The 23,150-nt window shown below is 45.0% G+C and overlaps 1 protein-coding gene across 4 annotated transcripts in view; it reads right to left on the bottom strand.

Moving 5' to 3' along the window:
* LRP1B (LDL receptor related protein 1B) overlaps positions 1-23,150 on the bottom strand; it is a 1,302,041-nt gene that overhangs the window by 10,962 nt on the left and 1,267,929 nt on the right. For all 4 annotated transcript variants that reach the window (XM_050969143.1, XM_050969139.1, XM_050969140.1 and 1 more), the window contains one exon: positions 3,065-3,141. In XM_050969143.1, coding sequence (XP_050825100.1) covers positions 3,065-3,141 — 77 coding nt within the window. The remainder of the gene's footprint in view (positions 1-3,064; positions 3,142-23,150) is intronic.

Here is a 23,150-nt window from a genome sequence, read left to right as displayed (position 1 = left end):
GCCCAGTGGCTGATGGGGCAAAAATCATTGTTGCGGGTGGTTCTGGGTAAATGTTGTCAGTCATTCCTTCCTCCGGGAAAGCAACGGCAGACAATCATTTTGCACCCTTTTTCCATGGATTGCCCTGGCAGACGCCATAGCACGGCAACCATGGAGCCCGTTCAGCTTTTTTTTACAGTCACCGTATGTGTACTGGATGCCGTGGACAGAGGAGATACTCCAGTGCCACACAGCAGCATTCATTTGCCTTTGCAAGATAGTAGAGACGGTTATCAGTCGTTCTGTACCGTCTGCTGCCGGTGTAAATTGGCAATGAGATGACGGTTATCTGTCCTTCTGTACTGTCTGCTGCTATCATGGGTGCCCCTGGCTGAGATCGGCTGGGGGCGCAAAGGCAAAACTGGGAATGACTCCCTGATTCAATCCCTCCTTTATGTTTTCCAAAAATAGAGTCAGTCCTGCCTCGAATATAGGGCAAGTGTACTAGAGAAGCAGTGTATCAGAGAGCACAGCTGCTCCGTGTCAGATCCCGCAGAAATGATGAGCTACATGCAAAAACCCCACCCGTTGCTTCCTTCCTTCCCCAACCTTCCTGGGCTACCATGGCAGTGTCCTCCCATTTGTGTCATGAAGTTATAAAGAATGCAGGAATAAGAAACAATGACTTGTTAGTGAGATAAAATGAAGGGGAGGCAGCCTCCTGGTGCTATGACAGTCCAGGCAAGACATTAAGTGGCACGCGGGAGAGAAGCCCAGCATGCCGCTGCTATGAAGTCCAGGCAGAACAGAATCTTTTCTTTACACAGGAAAGGGAGGGGGCTGATGGAGCTCAGCCCCCAGTTGCTATGATGAGGACGGTTACCAGCCGTTCTGTACCATCTACTGGGAATGACCGGGAATCATTCCTATTTTCACCCAGGCGCCCCCGGCCAGCCTCACCTGAAGCCAGCCAGGAGCACTCACGGGTTGATAACAAGGACGGCTACCAGTCCTACTGCACCGTCTGCCACCGGGCAGGGGAGAGGAGCGGATACTGCTCTTCACTGCTGCAGCATCGCATCTCCCAGCAGCATTCAGTAGACATAGGGTGACATTGAAAGAAGTCAAGAAACTATTTCTTTCCCTTTTCTTTCACGTGGGGGGGGAGTAAATTGACGAGCTATTCCCTGAACCACGCTGGACAATGTGTTTGAACCTACAGGCATTTGGAGCTCAGCCAAGAATGCAAATACTTTTTGAGACTGCTGGGGACTGTGGGATAGCTGGAGTCCTCAGTATCCCCTCCCTCCCTCCATGAGCGTCCATTTGAGTCTCTGGCTTCCCGTTACGCTTGTCACGCAGCACTGTGTAGCCTGTAGATTTTTTTTTCAAACGCTTTGGCATTTCATCTTCTGTAACAGAGCTGTGATAGAACAGATTTGTCTCCCCATACAGCGATCAGATACAGTATCTCCCGTACGGTCCACACTGGAGCTCTTTTTGGATTTGGGACTGCATTGCCACCCGTGCTGATCAGAGCTCCACACTGGGCAAACAGGAAATGAAAATCAAAATTTCGTGGGGATTTTCCTGTTTACGTGACCACTGCATCCGAGCTGAGATTGCTGTCCAGAGCAGTCACAGTGGTGCACTGTGGTATACCACCCAGAGGCCAATACTGTCGATTTGCAGCCACACTAACCCTAAACCGATATGGTAATACCGATTTTAGCGCTACTCCTCTCGTCGGGGAGGAGTACAGAAACCGATTTAAAGAGCCCTTTATATCAATATAAAGGGCCTCGTAGTGTGGACAGGTACAGTGTTAAATCGGTTTAACGCTGCTAAAATCGGTTTAAACGCGTAGTGTAGACCAGGCCTCAGTAAGAGGTGCTAACATAAGTTCTACCAATTCTTCTTCCCTCAGCCAATTAGCATTATCTGTGTTGTCTAGACTGCGTTGCAGTCAGCTAGTTGCTCATTTAAATGGTGAACAATTTGTTCTACTGCTCCCGCTGGATTGGTTGTAACAGAGATGTAAAACTGGGTGTTACCCACATACTGAAAACACTGCAGCTCATTTCTTCAGTTTAAGGGCTTGTCTTTGTGAATATTTAGTTTGTGGGAAGCTTGCGAGTGAATCTACCCTGCAGTACACCCTGAAGGGGGAGGAATAGCTCAATGGTTTGAGCATTGGCCTGCTAAACCCAGGGTTGTGAGCCTAATCCTTGGGGGGGGGGCATTTAGGCATCTGGGGCAAAAAAAAAATATAGTTGGGGACTGGTCCTGCTTTGAGCAGGAGGTTGGACTACATAACCCCGAGGTCTCTTCCAACCCTGATAGTCTATGATTCCATGCATTAGTTTTTCACATGGACCCGGCTGATGCTCATTAGCCATTTGTTAGGGTGCTTTGATCTATGCCATTTGAAATGAGAGCAGATTAAAGTGCACTAACAAACTTTTGGACACAGCAGCAGGGTCTACATGGACAGTTAGCGTGTGGCAGGCTAGTGTAGGGTAAACTAACACCCCTCCACACCTGTTGCAAACTAAAAGCGCATGTAGTCAAGCCCTTGAATGCCAATATTATTATAATACTATTTTCTTCTACTTAATCTGCATGCATATTAATTTTATTTAAAGGAACAATTCTCACTTGCAGGATGATTATCATGGTATGTAAATTACACTATTGTGCAGGGAAAGCAAATGCAAAGCCTATGAACCGTATTTTGTGGCTTTAAGTGCGACTTCAATGGTCATAAGTCTTGTGCTGAGTCTCTCCACAGGAATCAATTTCACAAAGTATTTGTCACTTGATACTGCTTTTTCTAAGAAAAATTCATGCTGGGTTTAAAGAAGTGGGCATATAAGGAATGTCATAGTTTGACAGTAATCCAAAATGTTTTATGCCGACCTGTACATCAATTAAAGATGAGAAATAAGAGCAAAATCCTTGCCATTAAAATAAAGTAATCTGCAACACATCACTTCATATGCTAACATAGTAAAATATCACCAGTTTATCATTTTTAAATTTAACGATATTTTAAAAGCTGTAGTAATTAATCTGAAGTACTTACTTGTACTGATATTGTCAGACTTGCTGCTCTTGGGAGCTGGCCTCTCACACTGTGTGCCTGACCAGTTGGCTGAACATCTAAAAGGATCCAATTAAGATGGTAAAATTAATGGATGACAGTTGTTAACATGGTAATCTATTAAAGAGACCACCAACACCTTCTCAAATGGTACAAACGATAAGAGCCATTTTACAAAATGAACAAAAAGTTTTAGGTAAAGTGGTCCTCAGTACTCTGGCACAACATTGGGAACATTCTTCATAGTATTTTTACCTTGTTTTCTTCCTTTACTATTTTACAAACTGTAGATTTGAATTGCAAACATTATTATTAATTATTATTACTGAATTTTTAAACATGCAGTCATTTTATGAAATTGTAAACGTTACACAATTACAATAAAAGCCAAACACAAATGTATGTAAAGATCTATTATACCAGTGACTATTAACATTACCATTCATACACTTGGAACTATTTTCATTTGGTTTTTAGTAATATCTTTAATATGTTATAGCAGAACTTCCACAATTTGGTTTTATTAATTTCAGTATCATGCCACCAAATGCTGGAACTTTTGAAATAACTTATATAAATATCAATATTAATAATTGTTAAATTATATTATTTCTAGATGCACAGCCAACAAGAGACAGAGATAAGTGACTTTACAAAATGAAGCCTCATTTGATTTCATGCCATGCTCAACTGCAAATCTCTGGCAGTTTTCCATATTTCCTTTTCAACCTGAATTGGATAGTTGCATTTGGTAAGATCACTAACCTAGACTTGTGTCTGTTACCTGACTGGGTCCCTTTTCCAGCAAACCACTTAAGCATTCATTTTGCTTCAAGAACACAAGTAGTTCCACTGACTTAAATGGGTATATAAGGTATATAAGTAAAGCACTGCTGGAATGTAAGACCTACTGGCTGAGGCCTGTAAGATTTTAGTTTAGCCATACAAGGCCATAGGCTTAAGAATACTTGACATGAGTAAGTGACCTAGAAATAACCCAATGCCAGTAAGGTCAAAAGATTACTGTAAAGGATGTGCTAATAGGTAATGCTACAACAAACTACATTGCACTAAACAACAAGGTATTGTCCAAGATCATGAGACACCTGGCTGTAATATCATGGAATGTCCTGTCCTGATGAATGATACATGTTGTGCATAGATGTTAATAAGAGGAACTAAACAACCTATGAAAAATTAGACACCCCAAAATTCACAGTGTGTGGAAGTATAGATAAGGAAAAGAAGATTGAAATCCTCATGCATATGCATAAGGTGTTAGGTGTGGTCAGAATATAAAAGAGTTTCCTTGGCTGGGTAAAAGTGGGAAGACCCCATGGGACAGCGCCACAAGAAATCCCAGCAGGACCCACCGCTCTATCAGTGATTGTCCATTGACAAGTTCATTGCCCCCTAGAATATAATCGAGGATGTGAATGTGACTAGTCTTAGTCATAGCACGTTTTTTTTGGTAGGATTTCTATATGCAGAGGTAATCGTATTGCTTTAATAAAATTTGTAGTACATATAAGACTTTGTACTTGTGATCGTGTCTGTGGTCATTATCCTTGGACTTCATGTATTCCTGGAGTCTCCAAATTTGAGGAAAGCACCAAAGGTGATTTTCACTCTGTTGATTGTAGCCACAGGAACTGAACCCATGGTAATTTTGAATACAAAATTACTTAATGCAACCTAAATAATGGCAGATACGAGATTACTCACTGTATATAGATGGAATATGAAAATCCACTAATCTTTGGTGTTAACCCAAAAAAGGCGTCCCAACTTGCCTCTGAGATTTGTGTTTTCAGTAAACAGCCTTGCAAATATCCTTTAAAAACTGATTCAGTAAAACAATTGATTTTTATAGCCTTATAAAATCATTCATAAATTTTAACATTAATATTATAAAGTATTCATTACAGATTAATACTGTAATATTTTAAAAATATTTTTGTACTGTTTATAAATATAAGTATAAATGCATTAAAATATAATGAGGAATTTGGCTTATAATCATTAACTGGAGTACTACTTAAAGAACTGTTTTCCCTTCACTAACCATTGCTATATGCTACTTACAGAGAATTAAATATAAAGATAAATTTCTCAGTTACCAGTGTGTTAAAGACTAATTTAACCAGCTTGCCCAGTGATATTGGCCCATGATACTAAAATACTTTGGAAAAATACAAAATGCAATGGGTTAAATTGTGCAGAAGCCCAGAAGCACAACCGGATTTTGCCTCGTTAGCACTGAGGGAATTAGCAGCATTTTGTCTTTGTGCGTTCACTGAGGAGAACAGCAATAGCCTCCCTGTTCCTTTTCCCCACCCCAGAACATAGGCACCTGCATAGTGCAATTCAAAATTTAGGGCTATAGTTTTAAAGTGTTTCAGACATTAAGATAAAAATTTACGCTGATCGTGATTTTTACTCCACTACAACATGTTCTACAGATGCAGCCACTAGACTGGTAGATGATATTTATTAACACGTTCATTAATTTTTTAATTAATGCTTCAAAAACCTTTCGCACAATGGAAAAGGTGAAACATGCTGGTAGTTATGGCTCTGGTTTGACCTCACAGTTAAAAATGGTCATAACGAATGTAAAGTTCTTGCCTTCAGGGAAAGGGTTAGTTGAATTAATATCAGAAAATAGGCTGCACAGTAACATATGCAATTAATTTTAAAACTCAAATCAACTAGCATTTTCATTATTGTCTGCCATCATCTTAGCATATTCTAAAAGCACACATTACTTTATGATTCTATCATAAAAGAGATGTACACTCCATTTTGTTTGCATTTGTGTCACTCTTTATAAATCCCCTTTTGAGCCATTATATCAAATGGAAATTATTATTCTTCTAGCCTACCTTACAAAATTACTGCTTAGGTGTTTGCCACTTTACAGGATCACCTTTCAATGCATGATTACAAATGAAGTATTTCTAGTCTCTTTACAGAAACATAAATCTTCATAGTTTATTTATGCTGCAACAATCAGAACTGTTATCTTCAGACAATCTTAGAATGAAAGTCTTTGTATTTCTTACCAATGGTTTTGAAACATTTCTGCATTTCTGTTGAGGAATACTGCAGCATGTGGTTTAAACTTGCTGAGATGCAATTTTTGAAAGGCTACAGCTGGCTCTAACTACAATATTTGAAGGGAAAAGATTTCTTTAAGAGTTGGACAGAGACTTAAATTGGTGCTCAGCTCCTTAGAATGGAAATCTCAAATGTCTCTGTTTTGGAAATGGTACCATTTGAAAATTGACCCAGAAGATATATCCTTAAGGGATGTGACAAGCTGGAAAAGGAAGTAGAATTAGTGAAGATTCATTATCAAGACGTGACAGTGAAATATTATAGGAAACTTTTGCAAGAATGTATGGGCCTCAGAAAATCTCCCAAAAAGTCACTAATCACTTAGACATTGAAGTTATTGTCTGTACTAAATATAGGGATATACTGCTATATCTCAGATACTGCAGTGTGATAATTGCTGATCTGTGTTGACTTTATAATATGTCCAACTTCAATGTTGAGGAAAATGGTACTGGTTTATAAAGACACAGATTAAGAAAGCTTTTAACTAGCTTTCTTGGATGTAATGTAAGGAAAATGCAGCAAAATAGGAACAATCATTGGATTAATAATTCTCCTTGAGGTACAGATGATAACAAATGTGTTAATCAGTAATAGACATTTTGGTGCTACAAAAGACATAATGCTTATACCCAGACTGCTCAGTATCTAACATGGGTATTGGGTTTATATGGAGCAATTCTCCAGAGCTTCTGACTAGACAAATAAGGAGGCATGAAAAGAAGTGGGACCTACTGGACCACATAATGCCATAGGGCGTAACATTAATATTTTGAATGAGCAAGAATTATCAAGACAGACAGTGACAGTACCTAACTAGACCCACAAACAAACAAATACAGCTTGAAATCAATGATGAGCCTGAGAGTTAAAGGCTCTAGAGTGGGATTAGGGCTGTGGGTGTTGCTCTTTGCAAACCTCAAGTCCAAATGTTCAGTCCCATGACAGAGTATACACACAATCCCAACAGCTACTACTTCTCACAGGGTTCCAGCTGATGTGCCGAGAGTGCGTGTGTTTTTTTGCTTTAAGTCACACATGGATACGCATTATCAAACAATTGAAAAGCTGAATTTTGGGACCCCAGCCCAATTATTGTCAAAACTTCTATTAACATCCCTGCTGCAAATTTCATACCACTAAAATTAAAACTACTTTCAAGCTGGGAGAGAAGTCCCTGGTTTACTTTTATTATTTGTATTGTGATAGTACCCAGAAGCCCAAGTCAAGTTGAGGACCCCATTGTGGTAGATACTGTACCAGCGCATATGATAACGTGGTTCCTGCACCAAAAGTTTTATAAAAAAATTGTCTTCTAATATACAGAATCCATACTTGATACGCTTGAGCTGACAATGCCAATGCTCACAGATACTGCAGTGTTGGTGAACATCTAGCTTGCAAGGAGTTGGAAGATGCAGTGAGAGTTAACCAACAATTAATGTATGGTCTGAATTTGCTGGTGCTTCGCTACAGAGAAATTTCTGACAAGAATGGGATGTATTTATTTCATGGCACATCCACTTTTTAAAATCCAGGTCCAGCGATAGTTGTTAAGATGCCTAAGCCAGGACCCCATAACAGACAAGCCCTCAGAAGCACACAATATCCAGCATCTTTCTGAAGATCCTGTTGAAGCCATGAAATACAAACAGTTCATTGGGAATCACATATGTAACCTTGGTACCCTCTCAGACAATGTGGAGATCTCCTTAGTGATAAATGTAATGCCGTATCACATATTGCTGCTGGAATAATCAGGTGGCTGCATAAGAAACTTTGGCTTTCCAAACAGGCCTTTAATATATTAGTGAAAAAGGCAGAAGCATGCAATCAGGAAAATATCCAAGAACGTAAAGGGCTAAAAGACATTTTCCTGGCAATGGCAAAATATGATCATGAGGTTTATGTCCGACATATGTAGGTTCTCCGGCCGACAAAGCAGAGGACAGCTCAAAGAACACCAAACTGCATCCTGCCTACAAAACCATCACAAGCATGGATGGTAGCCATAAACAGCCTTCTAACATCCTTGTGATAAAACCAGATGGCTCTCCCTGCTAACTGATGGATGAGGTCCTGGACAAATGGAAAACACTTTACGAAAATATGTTGAACTGTGGACCTGCTGAAAACTGTCTAGAGCTACGTGACCTAGAAAACCACACAGCAGTAGAACCAGGGGTGAACACTAATTCTCCATCACCTGAGGAAGTACAAAAAGCCATCCAAAAGTTATGGAATGGACATGCTAATGGACCTGATGGTATTCCACCTGAACTGCTCAAAAGTGAATTAAACCAGTGAGCACTGGCATACATCAACTGTTCTTAAAAGTATGGGCATCTGGCAAGCAGAGTTCAAATGGATGCAGCACAGTGGATGTTCTTTGATACATGGGTCTTGCCATCTTCTGCATGGTGTCAGCACAAAATATGTTTGGTCTGCACCAAATTCTGAGCATGAAATGGTTTGATATTGTGAAAAAATGTCACAATCTCTCAGAGATGTTGCCTTCCTTCAGTCACTCATTATATTAAAAAATGGCATTGCATGCTATTTGGCCAGGTCACCAGGATGGACAAAACACCACAGCTAACCTTGCTCTCCAACTCTCCATCAATGCATGAAGGCGTGGACACCTTGATCATAATTGACACTGCCTGTGGGCCACCTGAAACTCACAAATTCTCAGGGTTGAGCCAGATCTGGGAACTTCACTACGCAATGTCTGGTGCAACACCATCAACCGTATTCAGTCTGTGTGTTTGATGATGGTCACAGAGGCAGCTCTGATAGAAACTCCTGGACCAAGGCTCTCCTTATATAGATTGAGGCAGCTATATTTACTCACAGATAATCTTCCAAAGATGCAACATAACTTTCTAACAATTAGAAGTATTAGATAACAAACACTAGTCCAGGCTCAATAATATTTCATTGTTCTTCTCATATCTAATGAGGATAGTTTGACATCTTTAGAATGTGAGGATATAGGACTAAATGATGGAAGTGAGATGTGTGCTAGTTAACATGAAATGCTAATGCTACTTTAGGAAGGACTTCCAGCCTTATATGAAGGACCGCATCATCTGAGGAAAAACTAAGTATAAGGTTCTTTAAATGGATTGTGCCTGCAGTTTGCAAACCACCACAAATGGCGCCTCCAGAGATAAGAATGGCACCTTCAGAGATAAAGAAATGGAAGCTGTCTTCATGGATCCATAGTTAAGTTTAAGTTGAATTTTGTACTTAAACCAGGGATTCACCCACTTAGTTACACATAAGGAATAGAGTGTATCCACCAAAAATGAAATCTTTTACTCTAAGCACAGACAGAATTGTCTCTAAATGTAAAAGTAAAAAAATGCTATTTTAAGAAGTTTTACACTCTGTGTCAGACCAATTTTTGGTCCTGAATGATCTTTATAATGAATAACAGACTCTCATATATCTACAAATCTCTGAAATCTGGTGCATTAGCTACATTTAAGAATGTTACTGCTTCTCATTCTTGCGAAAAAGGGGAATCAAGACTTTTAGGAAGATGGTTGGCACCTCTGCTGGGCATAGAGAGGGGAAAACTGGAATGTGTGTGTGCAGGGGAATGTGGATTTCAGGAGCTAAAGGAACTGGTGAGTACAATCTGGCTACTTTGATCAGTCACCATGTATTGGTGAGTCTGGCCATTAGATTTAAGGTAGATACTTTATGTTTTCTAACTAGTAGAAATATCATATCGTACTATTCACTTCACTGGGTTTTTGAGTGTGACTTTTTAATAATTAAAAAACAGAGGAAATTTCCAGATAAAATTTACTTTAAAATGAAGTAAATGTTGAGTATATATGCGTAACTTAAGGGTAAAAATATCACAGGGATGTTGCAGTGATAAAACACAAAAACAAAAAACAAGCATTACAAACCCACAAACAACTGACTTACAGATAGAAGAAATCCAAACATGTTAAGTCATGGAAATGCACATTTGAGGCAGCCAAACACATTTAACTGTACCCTGCACTGACACTCTGGGGAAAAATGAAAAAAAAAAACCTGCTATGTCTTTAAAAACCTTTAACCTAATCTCTGACTCTGAACACCAACATGCATGAATCATAATTGTATGGTTATTGCACAGCGTTCATTGAAAGATAGATAAAGCTTGAGGCAGGACTTGATCTCTTTCATATGAAGTAAGAAAACAGAGGGAAAAACACACCAATATTGGTGAGGGTCAAGAAACCTTCAGGTAAGAAGCTGTTCAATGGTACCAAAAATTGGTAAAATGTGCATCGATATCTAACAACACTGCTGAATCTACCTTAATTAGCTAATACAACGAAAGAATCAGAATTCTCTACACTGGGACAGGGCATGCATGGACATTGGTAAGTGCCTGTCTGCTGCTTACAGTGGTAAAAGAAATAAATGGCAGAGCATGGAAGCACCCCAGTGTATCCTGCAATCCATGAGTTTCAAACTCATGTGCTGAGGGTGCCTGGATCACCAAGCCTGGAAGCCATGCAGAAAATGTTCAAAGAACAACATATCTTTTTTCCTTTGCCAATATCATCTCTCCCTTGCACTATTACTTTTTACATCACCAACTGAATTATTTAAGTCTCTAAGGTATTTTGGTTTGGGATACAGTTTAAAAAATAAATCTCATAGAATATACAATTACATTTTATTGATCTCCTCCAAATTGAAAGTGTTCATACTAAAGTAGTTTAGTTTCAACTGAACAGGAAAGATCTTTGTGAACTAGAATGCTACTTGTGAAAGTCTCAATGTAATTATAATTAAGTAGCCCATTAAAAGTACCCTATGGAGTTACATTTACTGTAAAACATTTAACAAATCTGTTCTTCTCTGTCACTTTAGTGGCCTATCATCATTTAGAATTGCCTTTTAGTTTCATTCAGTCCTCTCTGTGCTATATTGGTAGCTCTCACTCGATTCAACATTAATTTCAGAAAATGCAATCAGTGCACTAGTTGTAAAACAGGCCAATGATTTTTAAAAATGCCCTCTTTTGACAGGATTTCTGCCATAGTTATGAACCCCTCTTCTGAACATACAGTACATTTATGTAGAGAGATTTACTGTGATTGAGAAAGCTGTGTAACAGAACAGAGATAACAAGAGAGGTATAGTACTGTAAGGAATATAAGGCAGAGAAAAGTTCTTCTATCTTGATTACTGCAATTTCTTCCTTTTTGGAATCCCTAACAGACACATTGTCCGCTTCTATTCAAATGAAAATACAGCTCTGAAGGCCATCTTTGCTCAATGCTGTGATTGCATCAGTTTCCTCTTTGAATCACTCCACTCATTTCCCCTGTTTCAGTCAATCAAAGTTAAAGTTTCTCGTCCACACTTTTAAGGCATTTCACAACTTTGCCTGTCCCTACTTGTCCACTACTATCATTTATTTTGTCACTCCTTCTCCCTTTCTCTGTTTCAGCATTGGCACAAGCACCATCTCCCACACCTGTCAGCTTCTCCCACACTCATCTTCAAGCTGTCTTTGTGCACGGAATGCCCCCTTAATTAATCAAAGCCAATACTCTTTCAAATCTGTTCTCAAGACCCCCACCTCTGCTGTGACCCCTACCAGAAATCAACCCACAAGTGATGGCTTGGTTATACATCATTAGTGTAAGGATGATTTTAATATTTAAAATTAACTATGCAAAAAACATCACTTGTAATGGTCAAGAACTTTAAAGTTTTGCAATAACTAACCAATATAACCATATGATCTGATTTTTGTTATCCTTATACTTGTGTGTCACAGTCACCTGGGGGTTGATTAAAAGCCCACTGTAGTAAGTGGAAAGACTCCCATTGACTTCAACAGGATTTGGATCAGCCTATTGTTACTTCTTGCCTCAGTTTAGATTGTAAGTTCATTAGAGCAGGATCTGTCCTTTATTATGCATTTCTATAATTGCTATTACAGTGAGGTGCCAATATCATCTGGTGTCCGCATGTGGTACCTCAATGCAAATAATAAATAATACTAATCGAGAATTATAATAATAAGCATGTATCTGGGAAGATGTATACATATAATGAATTAATGATGAGGGAAGAGATCAAAATCAAGTAAAACAGGAAATAAAAGAGAAAATGATGGAAAAGAAAGGTGGGCATGCCATCCAAATAAATGGAAGATTTGTTACTCGATGATTTTCTTTTTGAAACTGACCTCCCCTTCAGTCTGCTATGAGAAGATTATGACTCTTGCTGCAGTTACCTGTGCTGCTTGCATCATCCACCAAATGAGTGCTACCAAAGCTGTAGATATACTTAATTGTGCAAAGCATCTTGATTCATACAACTGAATTTTAAAAAATTGACAATAACTGTCTAAAAATAGAATGCTCTTAGAAGACTGCAGAAGCCACATCCCTAACAATACATCCACAGTGGGTCCGACTGCATGAGAGGTCTGATTGCATGAGAGGTCCTTGCCACACTAGACATCATTAGTTAAATTTACCATTCTGCTTCTGGACTTCTTCTTTCTCAGTCAGTTACTGGTTGGACATAGTGAGCCATCAGAAGAAATAAGAGGAAGGGAGAAAATAAAACAAGAGTGTTCCCTAAAAGGAATTGTTAGGAATGCAGGTTCCACATCGTACCAAAATATGCATCTTCAGAAAAGTACATGGCTAGCTTGTAGTGTTGACGGAGAATCAGGTAACAGCCTTGCAGATTCCTTCTTCTGTGGTTGCATATGTCCATTTGCCTCATGGTGACACCATGGATTTCTACTGTAGCCCTTGATCCCTTCATGACCTGGTTTACTTTATGCTAAATAAGATTTCTTATTCAGCACTTTAATATTAAACTGAATAATTTGGATATTATTTCCCCTCAGTATTTAGGCTAAAAAGAGAAAAAAGTGCTGCATGTTTTCTAAAGGAGTCAGTGCATTTGAGATATATTTTCATTGCACATCCAGGTTTGCATCATAGCCTTTCCATCTGATAGTGTACTTTTGGACCAAAGGGAATATAGAATTCTTGCCTAAGAAATATGCACTTATGTGTTTACATTCGTTAGAAAGGATTCTGGAGTATGTATAATGACCTTTTCATCATGGAAAATACAGTAAGGTTTCTGTATCCTTAGAGGAGTCATCTCAGAGACTGTTGTGGGTGATGTGTTGGCTATTAAGAAAAGTGTTTTGATTGGTTAAAAGGAATGAGATGTGAGACTTTATTGCATGATGGAATCGGTCCCATGACAGAAAAATGGATCCGACTGCCAGCTTAGAGAAGTGGATCTGGATACCTAGAGAATTCCACTTTGATAGCACTATTTAAGGCTGATATCTGAGATTGGAGTGGTGAGTTTTTTGTGGCTGATTATCTTGAAACTGGTAATAGAATTCTATTCATTTTTTAAACATATATTGAAATAATGGATGGTTTGCATGGGGCAAAATAAGCATCTTGGTTACTCTTTATTGAATCCCATCATTCTTATCCCCTCCTATGCAAAAGCGTAGCCCAGGTATGTGGTAGAGTGGGGTAGAGATAGAAAGAACATTTGCCCAGTGATGGGCCAAGTTTTCTGTTCCCCAAACTCTTAGATGGGTGCACTTGTGAGTAATAAATTCAGGGTGGTCCTATGGCTTGTGTTATAGAGGAGGCCAGTAGACGAACACAATGGTCTCTTCTGGCTTTAAAATCTGACTCTACGTGACCGTGGTGTCCAGGGGCACTGGGCCTCATGCAGTGTCTTACCATTGCTATGTGGGCTTTGGAAGAAAGAAACTCCAGGACAGAGCCAGTGTGGGCATGAGAGAAACCCAATCCATTAGGGAAAAAGATAAAAAATAGACCAAGCAGGTACGGCAGCACTGGAAGGGAAGAGATGAGAAATAGCTAGGCTTATGCCTCTGTCATAAACAGACAGTTAAAGGTTAATGTCTCTTTCTTTTACCTGTAAAGGGTTACAAGCAGTGAACCTGGACCACCTGACCAGAGGACCAATCAGAAGACAAGATATTTTCAAATCTCAGTGGAGGGAAGTCTTTGTTTTGCGTTGTTTGTTTGTCTGTTGTTCTCTCTGGGTTCTAAGAGTAACCAGACGTACCTACAGGCTCTCTTATTTTCTGTTCAAATAGTAAGTACCAGTAGAAGGCGGTTTAGTCTTTTTGATTGCTTTCTTTATTTGCAAATGTGTATTTTGCTGGAAGGATTTTAATTTGTATTTGTGCTGGGGAGAAGGCTTCTCTGTAGTGTCTATAAGCTGAAAGACCCTGTAACCTTTATCATCTTTATTACAGAGATAACTTTTATTTTTTTCTTTCTTTTATTAAAAACTTTTCTTTTTTAAGACCTGATTGATTTTTTCCCCTTGTTGAGGCTCAAGGGAATTGAATCTGTACTCACCAGGGAATTGGTGGGAGACAGGGAGAGAGAAGGGAGGGGGAAAGGTGGAATTCCTCTGTTTAGATTCACGGAGCTTGAATCTGTATTACCTCTTGGGGAGGGGAAAAGAGGAGGGGGGAAGGTGCATTTCCCTTTGTTTTAAGATTCAAGGAGTTTGAATCACAGTGATCTTCCAGGGTAACCCAGGGAGGGAAAGCCTGGGAGAGGCAACGGTGGGGGAAAGGGTTTACTTTCCTTGTGTAAGATCCAGGGGGTCTGGGTCTTGGGGTCCTCTGAGAAGGTTTTGCGGGGACCAGAGTGTACCACGCACTGCAAGTCCTGGTTGGTGGCAGCACTACAAGATCTAAGCTCGTAATTAAGCTTAGGGGGATTCATGCTGGTACCCCATCTTTTGGACGCTAAGCTTCAGAGTGGGGGTTATACCATGACAGCCTCCCTCTTTGGTCCAGACCCTGAACTGTGAAGGGACCCCCCCGTGAAAACTTCCTTCTCTCTCTAGCCATGTTGGCTTGGTGAAGAAAGAATCTCTGTTAAGAGCACTCTCATGACAACTCCAGGATTGTCAGCTCTGGGTCCAAAAAAAAATCAAGAAGCAGCCCTAGCAGACACCACAGAACACTGATGATGTCTATGTCAATTGTAATCTCGGACTGCTTTCTACAGTTTTTAATTTCTCTTCTACTGATTAGCTCTAACTATTCCCTTATAGTCTCTTCATTCCAGTCTCACTACAACTGCCCTCCATGCTCCTTTCCTCTCTCCATTGTAATCTTCCATCCCACACATTTCCCTTTCCCTTCCCTGTAATACTGCCACCTCTCCAGATAATACATTTAGTATAAATACAAATTTTAAAAAATAGAAACCCAAAATTATATTTAAAAAAAAAGTCAACTAAACGAAAGAAAAAAATTTAAATGTGAAGTTGGCAAGTTATTATTTCTGTACTTGAATGCTTCATTGCTTTTCCCATCTTACTTATTTACATTGTTAGCTCTTTGGGGTAGAGATAGTCTTTACTGTAAATTTGTACAAGGGCCTTGAGGCCTCTAGCTGCTGCCATAATATAAGTTAATAAGTAATAAGTAATAAGTAAATAAATTATTAATAATGATAAATAAGTAAATAAACTATTAATAATGAATAATAATAAAAATGATGCAGTGACCGAGGAGGCTCAGAATGCTCGACTCTTCCAAATTGTGCTTTTTAAATTTCCTCTTGGTAAGGTCCTTCTGGAAGAAGTCCTCTTAGAGGATTGCCATATCTTTCGTCCTATTGTGACAAATTTTGGAAGGGATAATATGGAATATCTGATTCCTGGATTTTAAATAATTTTTTCAATATCCTTTTAGCTTTGCTGTCTTTCTGCCCATAGTTTTCCCTCTTCCCTAATGGCAGACATCTTCAGAGAATGAATGGAGGAGGCATAATTTTGTTTGAGAGGAGCAGTTTCCTTTGGGTTGTGATTGTTCCTTCTCTTAATCTGGTTGAAAAAGTATATCCATTTTCTCCAGTTCTTCCCCTTCATAGTCAGATTCAGAAAGCTCCCTTTTTCTGTGGGGTGTAGTCAGAGCTAGGGAGAGGAGGGAAAGATTTCTGGTGTCTCTTAGAACATTTTCTTATGTTTCAGTATCTTTATTGATTCGCCCCCCCCCTTTGGGTTTTTTTTATTTGGGAGATGGGATTGGAGGGTTCCCTACCTCTAGTAAGGAATAAGGCCTTTTCATAGACATAGCTGAGAAGAGGGAAAAAGAGAAGGTTAGTATAGGAGACAAACCTTTAGTCTCTAACAAAAGAGTAACTGGATAAGAAAGTGGCATCTCTGCCTAGAGAAGCACCCTCTGATTGCCCCTTGAGGTAGTAATAAGGCTTTACCATTCAGGGAATTCTTCCAGCGAGGGCCACTTTCTGCTGGCGTAGTTTGGTGCATGCCAGCCAGTTTGATGCAGCCTCTCTAGATCAGTTTTGGGGAAGAGATAAGACGGTTACTCACCTTTGTAACTGTTGTTCTTCGAGATGTGTTGCTCACATCCATTCCAGTTAGGTGTGCGCGCCGCGCGTGCACGTTCGTCGGAAACTTTTTACCCTAGCAACTCCAGTGGGCCGGCAGGTCGCCCCCTGGAGTGGCGCCGCCATGGCGCCCAATATATATCCCTGCCGGCCCACCCGCTCCTCGGTTCCTTCTTGCCGGCTACTCCGACAGTGGGGAAGGAGGGCGGGTGTGGAATGGATGTGAGCAACACATCTCGAAGAACAACAGTTACAAAGGTGAGTAACCGTCTTTTCTTCTTCGAGTGATTGCTCACATCCATTCCAGTTAGGTGAATCCCAAGCCATACCTAGGCGGTGGGGTCGGAGCGAGAAGTCGCGGCATGGAGCACTGCAGATCCGAAGGCCGCATCCTCTCTTGACTGCTGGACCAGGGCGTAGTGGGAAGCAAAGGTGTGGACCGATGACCAGGTCGCTGCCCGACAGATTTCCTGGATGGGCACACGGGCGAGGAAAGCCAGCGACGACGCCTGCGCCCTGGTAGAATGCGCAGTCACACGGCCCGTAGGGACATGGGCCAAGTCATAGCAGGTCCTGATGCAGGACGTTACCCAAGAGGACAACCTCTGGGAGGAGATAGGAAGCCCTTTCATGCGGTCCGCTACTGCCACGAAAAGCTGGGGGGATTTGCGGAAGGGCTTGGTCCTCTCCACGTAGAACGCGAGAGCCCTACGGACATCAAGCGAGTGGAGCTGCTGCTCCCTGCCTGAGGAGTGAGGTTTCGGGAAAAAAAACCGGGAGGAATATCTCTTGGTTGACGTGGAAGGCTGAGACCACCTTGGGGAGAAAAGCAGGGTGTGGTCTCAGCTGCACCTTGTCCTTGTGGAAGACCGTATATGGGGGGTCTACCACAAGAGCCCGGAGTTCCGACACCCGTCTAGCTGAGGTGATAGCTACTAGAAAGGCCGTCTTCCAAGAGAGGTAAAGCAGGGAGCAAGTAGCTAACGGCTCAAAGGGGGGCCCCATGAGCCGGGACAACACCAGGTTAAGATCCCAGGTTGGAGCAGGGGGACGGACGTTAGGGTATAAACGTTCCAGCCCCTTAAGGAATCTAGACACCGTCGGGTGAGAAAAAACAGAGCGACCATCCGCACCCGGGTGAAAGGTGGAGATAGCTGCTAGGTGGACTCGCAACGACGATATGGCCAGACCTTGCCCTTTGAGGGACCAAATGTAGTCTAAGATGTCGGCTACCGAAACTCCAATAGGGCGGAGATTTCTCTCCACGCACCAACAGGAGAAGCGCTTCCATTTGGCCAAATATGTCGCTCTTGTGGACGGCTTCCTGCTGCCCAAGAGCACCTCCCTCACCGGTGTGGAACAGCGCAGCTCAGAGCCAGTCAGCCACGCAGGAGCCACGCCGCTAGGTGCAGCGACTGCAGGTCCGGGTGACAGAGGGTCCCGTGCTCCTGGGTAATCAGGTCCGGATGAAGGGGCAGGGGAACTGGGTCGGCTATGGTCAGGTCCAGCAGCATGGAGTACCAGTGCTGTCTGGGCCATGCCGGGGCTACCATGATCACGTGAGCCCTGTCCCTGCGCACCTTCAGAAGGACCCTGTGGACCAAAGGGAATGGGGGAAACGCATAGTACAGGTGGGTCGACCACTGGATGAGGAAGGCATCCGCTATCGACCCGGGCTCCCTGCCCTGAAAGGAGCAGAACGCTTGGCACTTCCTGTTTCCCTTGGACGCGAAGAGGTCCACACGGGGATAACCCCACCTCCGGAAGATGGAGAGGGCGACGTCTGGGCGAAGGGACCACTCGTGTGACAGGAAGGATCTGCTCAATCGATCCGCCAGCGTGTTCCGTACTCCGGGGAGGAAGGAAGCCATGAGGTGAATGGAGTGGGCTACACAAAAGTCCCAGAGTCGTATCGCCTCGTGGCACAGGGAGGAGGATCTGGTGCCGCCCTGCTTGTTGATATAATACATAGTCGTCGTGTTGTCGGTGAACACCGCGACACAGCGACCCTGAAGCTGATGACAGAACGTTTGACAAGCAAGACGGACCGCTCTCAACTCCCGCATGTTGATGTGTAGCCCCACCTCCTCCTGGGACCACAGGCCCTGCGTCCTCAGGGTCCCTAGGTGGGCCCCCCAGCCGAGATCTGAGGCATCCGTTGTTAGGGACACCGAGGGCTGAGATGGGTGGAAGGGGAGACCCGCACATAACACTGCCTGGTCTAGCCACCAGCCGAGAGAATCTAAGACCCTCTGGGGGATTGTGATTAACATATCTAGCGGCTGTCTTGTCGGCCTGTAATGACTGATGAGCCACAACTGGAGAGGCCTCATGCGGAGCCGAGCGTAATTGGTCACAAAAGTACAAGCCGCCATGTGGCCTAACAGGGTTAGACATGTCCTCACTGACGTTAAGGGGGCTGTCCGCAGCCGTTGCACGATCGCCGACAAGGCCTGGAACCGCTGCAATGGCAGCAAGGCCCTGCCTACAGTGGCGTCCAGGACGGCCCCGATGAATTCCACCCTTTGTGTGGGAACCAGGGTGGACTTGTCTGTGTTTACCAAGAGGCCCAGAGTGGCGAACATGTCGGTGATCACGCGGACATGGCTGCAGACTTGTTGTTCCGACGTGCCCCGAATCAACCAATCGTCCAGATACGGAAACACGTGGATACGACTGCGCCGAAGCTGCGCCACCACAACTGCCATGCATTTCGTAAACACCCTCGGGGCCGTGGACAAGCCAAATGGGAGGACTGCAAATTGATAATGAAGAGACCCCACAACGAAGCGAAGGAAACGTCTGTGACGTGGCCAGATGGCAATGTGAAAATACGCGTCCTGCATGTCGAGGGCGGCGTACCAGTCTCCCGGATCCAGGGATGGGATAATGGTCCCCAAGGATACCATGCGGAACTTCAACTTCACCAGGTACTTGTTGAGCTCTCGCAGGTCGAGGATAGGCCTGAGGCCCCCCTTGGCCTTGGGGATCAGGAAGTAGCGGGAATAAAACCCCTTGCCTTTCTCGTTCTCCGGCACTGCCTCTATAGCTCCTTTGCCGAGGAGCGTCTGCACCTCCTGCCGAAGGAATTGCTCGTGAGAGGGGTCCCTGAAGAGGGATGAGGAAGGGGGGCGGGGAGGAGGAAATGAAACAAACTGCAGGCGGTATCCCGACTGCACCGTGCGTAAGACCCAGCGGTCTGATGTTATTAGGGACCACGCTGGGAGGAAAAACGAAAGGCGGTTGGAAAACGGGGGGGAAGGATCCATTGGGGAAACTGTTACTGCGCCCTTGGGCGCACCTTCAAAATGAAGGCTTAGGTCCAGGCGGGGGCTTAGAGGAGCCTTGGTTCTGCCCCCCTTGGTTCCCCGAGTGCCTGCGCCTTTCGTTCCTGCCGCGGCGCCTGTTAAGGTCCTGCCGCTGGCGGAACTGGGAATACGGCCTGCGCTGTTGTTGTTGTTGCTGCGGCCGGAAGGGTCTGCGTTGCGTCACTGGTGTGTGCATCCCGAGTGACCGCATGATAACTCGGTTGTCTTTCAGACTCTTGAGTCTGGGGTCTGTCTTGTCCGAGAATAAGCCTTGGCCTTCGAAAGGAAGGTCCTGTATAGTGTGCTGGAGCTCCGGCGGAAGGCCAGAAACCTGCAGCCAGGAGAGGCGACGCATTGTTACCCCCGACGCGAGGGTACGGGCAGCCGAGTCCGCAGCGTCCAAAGAGGCTTGCAAGGACGTGCGTGCGACCTTCTTGCCTTCCTCCAAGATGGCCGTAAACTCTTGGCGAGCATCTTGTGGCAGCAGCTCCTTGAATTTATCTGCTGCCACCCAGGAGTTGAAGGCGTATCTGCTCAGCAGGGCCTGCTGGTTGGAGACCCTGAGCTGCAGCGCCCCAGCCGAGTACACCTTACGGCCGAGGAGGTCCATCCGCCTGGCCTCCCTGGATTTGGGGGCTGGAGCCTCCTGGCCGTGACGCTCTTTATCGTTTACTGATTGGACGACCAGGGAACACGGAGTCGGGTGCACGTGGAGGTACTCGTAGCCCTTAGAAGGAGCCATGTACTTCCTCTCGACGCCCTTCGCAGTGGGAGGAATGGAGGCCGGAGACTGCCAGATGGTGTTGGCGTTGGCCTGAATGGTTCGTACGAACGGCAGGGCGACTCTGGTGGGAGCGTCTGCCGAGAGGATGGTCACAATTGGATCCTCTATCTCCGAGACCTCCTCGGCTTGCAGACTCAGATTTTGAGCTACTCGCCTGAGGAGGTCCTGGTGCGCCCTGAGGTCCAGCGGGGGGGGGCTGTTGGAGGAGGTCCCAGCCACCGCTTCATCCGGGGAGGAGGATGAGGAGACCCCCGGCAAGAGAGTGTCTAACGGCGGGTCTCCTTCGGCCCTCGCCTCTACCTCAGGAGCCAAAGCGGAGTCTTGATGCTTGGACCCTTCCTCCCCATCCGGGGAGGGAGGGGGGCGAGACAACGAGGCTTCAGGTGCCCTGCGCTCCGCAGTCGCCGGCCTAGCAGGGAGCTGTTGGGGGCCCTGGGCCTGATGATATGCCCAGGGTGTCCAGAATCCCCATTGTTGCGGGCCTTGGTCCTGCTGTGGCGGATCGCTGAACAGCGCCGCCTGCCGGTCGGTGCCCAGCGCATACCCACTGTCCGTTAGCGAAGATACGGACGGCTGTCTAGAGGGCCATGGCGGGGCGGACCCTGGATGGTAAGGGTCTGCGCGGGCCGGCACGGACGATCTTCTCGGTGCCGGGGACCGGTGCCGGGAGTCATATCGGTGCCGGGACCAGGACCGGGTTCTGTCACGGTGCCGGGATCTGGACCGGTACCGGGCGCCGCTTCGGTGCCGGGATCGGGACCTGCCACCAGCTCGGCGCCGGGAGGTCGACCGGGACCGGGACCTGCCACCAGCTCGGTGCCGGGAGGTCGACCGGTGCGGCGAATGATGTCTGGATCGGCTCCTGGAATCGCGGTGCCGGTATCGGCGGCTGGAGACCGACCGCGATCGTCTTGATGTCGACCGGCGCCGCGAGTGCGACCGGTACCGCTGAGGGGAGCGGTGCCGGGACTGCGAGCGGCGGCGGGATCTGGAGCGACCGTGGCGTCGGGACCTGGATCGAGAACGTGAGTCCCGAGACGGTGCCGACATCATAGGCTTGCCTCTGGACACGACCCGCACCGGAGGTACCGGGGGTGGCAGCTGAGTGGGCTCAGTCATGGCTATGAGGTCCCGTGCCGAGGCGAAGGTCTCTGGTGTGGATGGCACCACTATCTCAACCCCAGATGTCATGGGGGAGCTTGGCGGCACCGGACTCGACGGACCCGCCGGGCCCGGAGTCGACGGTGCCGGCGGCGCCGCGGCCGATGTTGTGGCCGGGCGCTCCAGTCGGGTCTGCCTGGCCGGAGTAATAGACTTCGACGGCCTAGGCTCTGTCCCCGGTGCCGGAGAAGGTCGGTGCCGGGGAGTCTTCTCGGTGCCGATGCGATCCGGTGCCGGCGCCGAGATCACGGCCTGCGAAGCCGCCGGGTCAAGTGCCGCCTCCATAAGGAGAGTCCGGAGCCTTTGATCCCTCTCCTTCTTTGTCCTTGGCTTAAAAGCCTTGCAGATGCGGCACTTGTCGGATCTGTGCGATTCCCCCAGGCACTTCAGGCACGCGTCGTGGGGATCGCTGGTAGGCATGGGCTTCTTGCAGGCCGCACACTGCTTGAAGCCCGGCGAACCAGGCATGAGCCTGGTGCCGAGTGCCGGGAAGGGCTAAGCCCCCCGGCGAAGAACTATTTACAAACTACTTAACTACTACTATCTACACTTAACAATCTAATTAACAACTACAATAGTGCTAGAGATAACGATAGAGAACAAGGAGAGCTAGGGACGTGGAGGACAGCTATGCCGCGCTCCACAGTTCCAACGACCGACACGGCGGTAAGAAGGAACTGAGGAGCGGGTGGGCCGGCAGGGATATATATTGGGCGCCATGGCGGCGCCACTCCAGGGGGCGACCTGCCGGCCCACTGGAGTTGCTAGGGTAAAAAGTTTCCGACGAACGTGCACGCGCGGCGCGCACACCTAACTGGAATGGATGTGAGCAATCACTCGAAGAAGAACCTAATGTTACAGCTGAGCTCTTTGCTATTTATGAATGAATGAGTGATCATTGGTTGGGAACAGCTGTGGAAAACATCTAAACACCAATTGGGTGTCCTCACAAATGGATTTTTTAGATTTAAGCTCTAGGTTCTTCACCTGCTTTGCCATATCTAGTACAGTAAAGAGTAACCTTTTAAAGGGGATAGCAAAGACTTCCCAATTGCCCTGGGCTCCCTGGTTTTAAGGCATTGCAGCATCACTCAGATTTGGCCCATGTGACCATAGATGGAGATGGAGGGGCAGATGGACCAAATTTGATTGGCATTGTGACCCTGTGTGCTATGCTGCAACACCAATCAATTTTGGTCTATCTGCCCTTCATCTCCATTTATGGAGAGGAAGACAGGCCAAATCTGAGTGGTGCTGTGCCCCAATTT

This window comes from Gopherus flavomarginatus, chromosome 10 (genome assembly GCF_025201925.1).
Source record: "Gopherus flavomarginatus isolate rGopFla2 chromosome 10, rGopFla2.mat.asm, whole genome shotgun sequence".
NCBI classification, from domain to species: Eukaryota; Metazoa; Chordata; order Testudines; family Testudinidae; genus Gopherus; species Gopherus flavomarginatus.
This window is presented reverse-complemented; position numbering and strand designations above follow the sequence as displayed.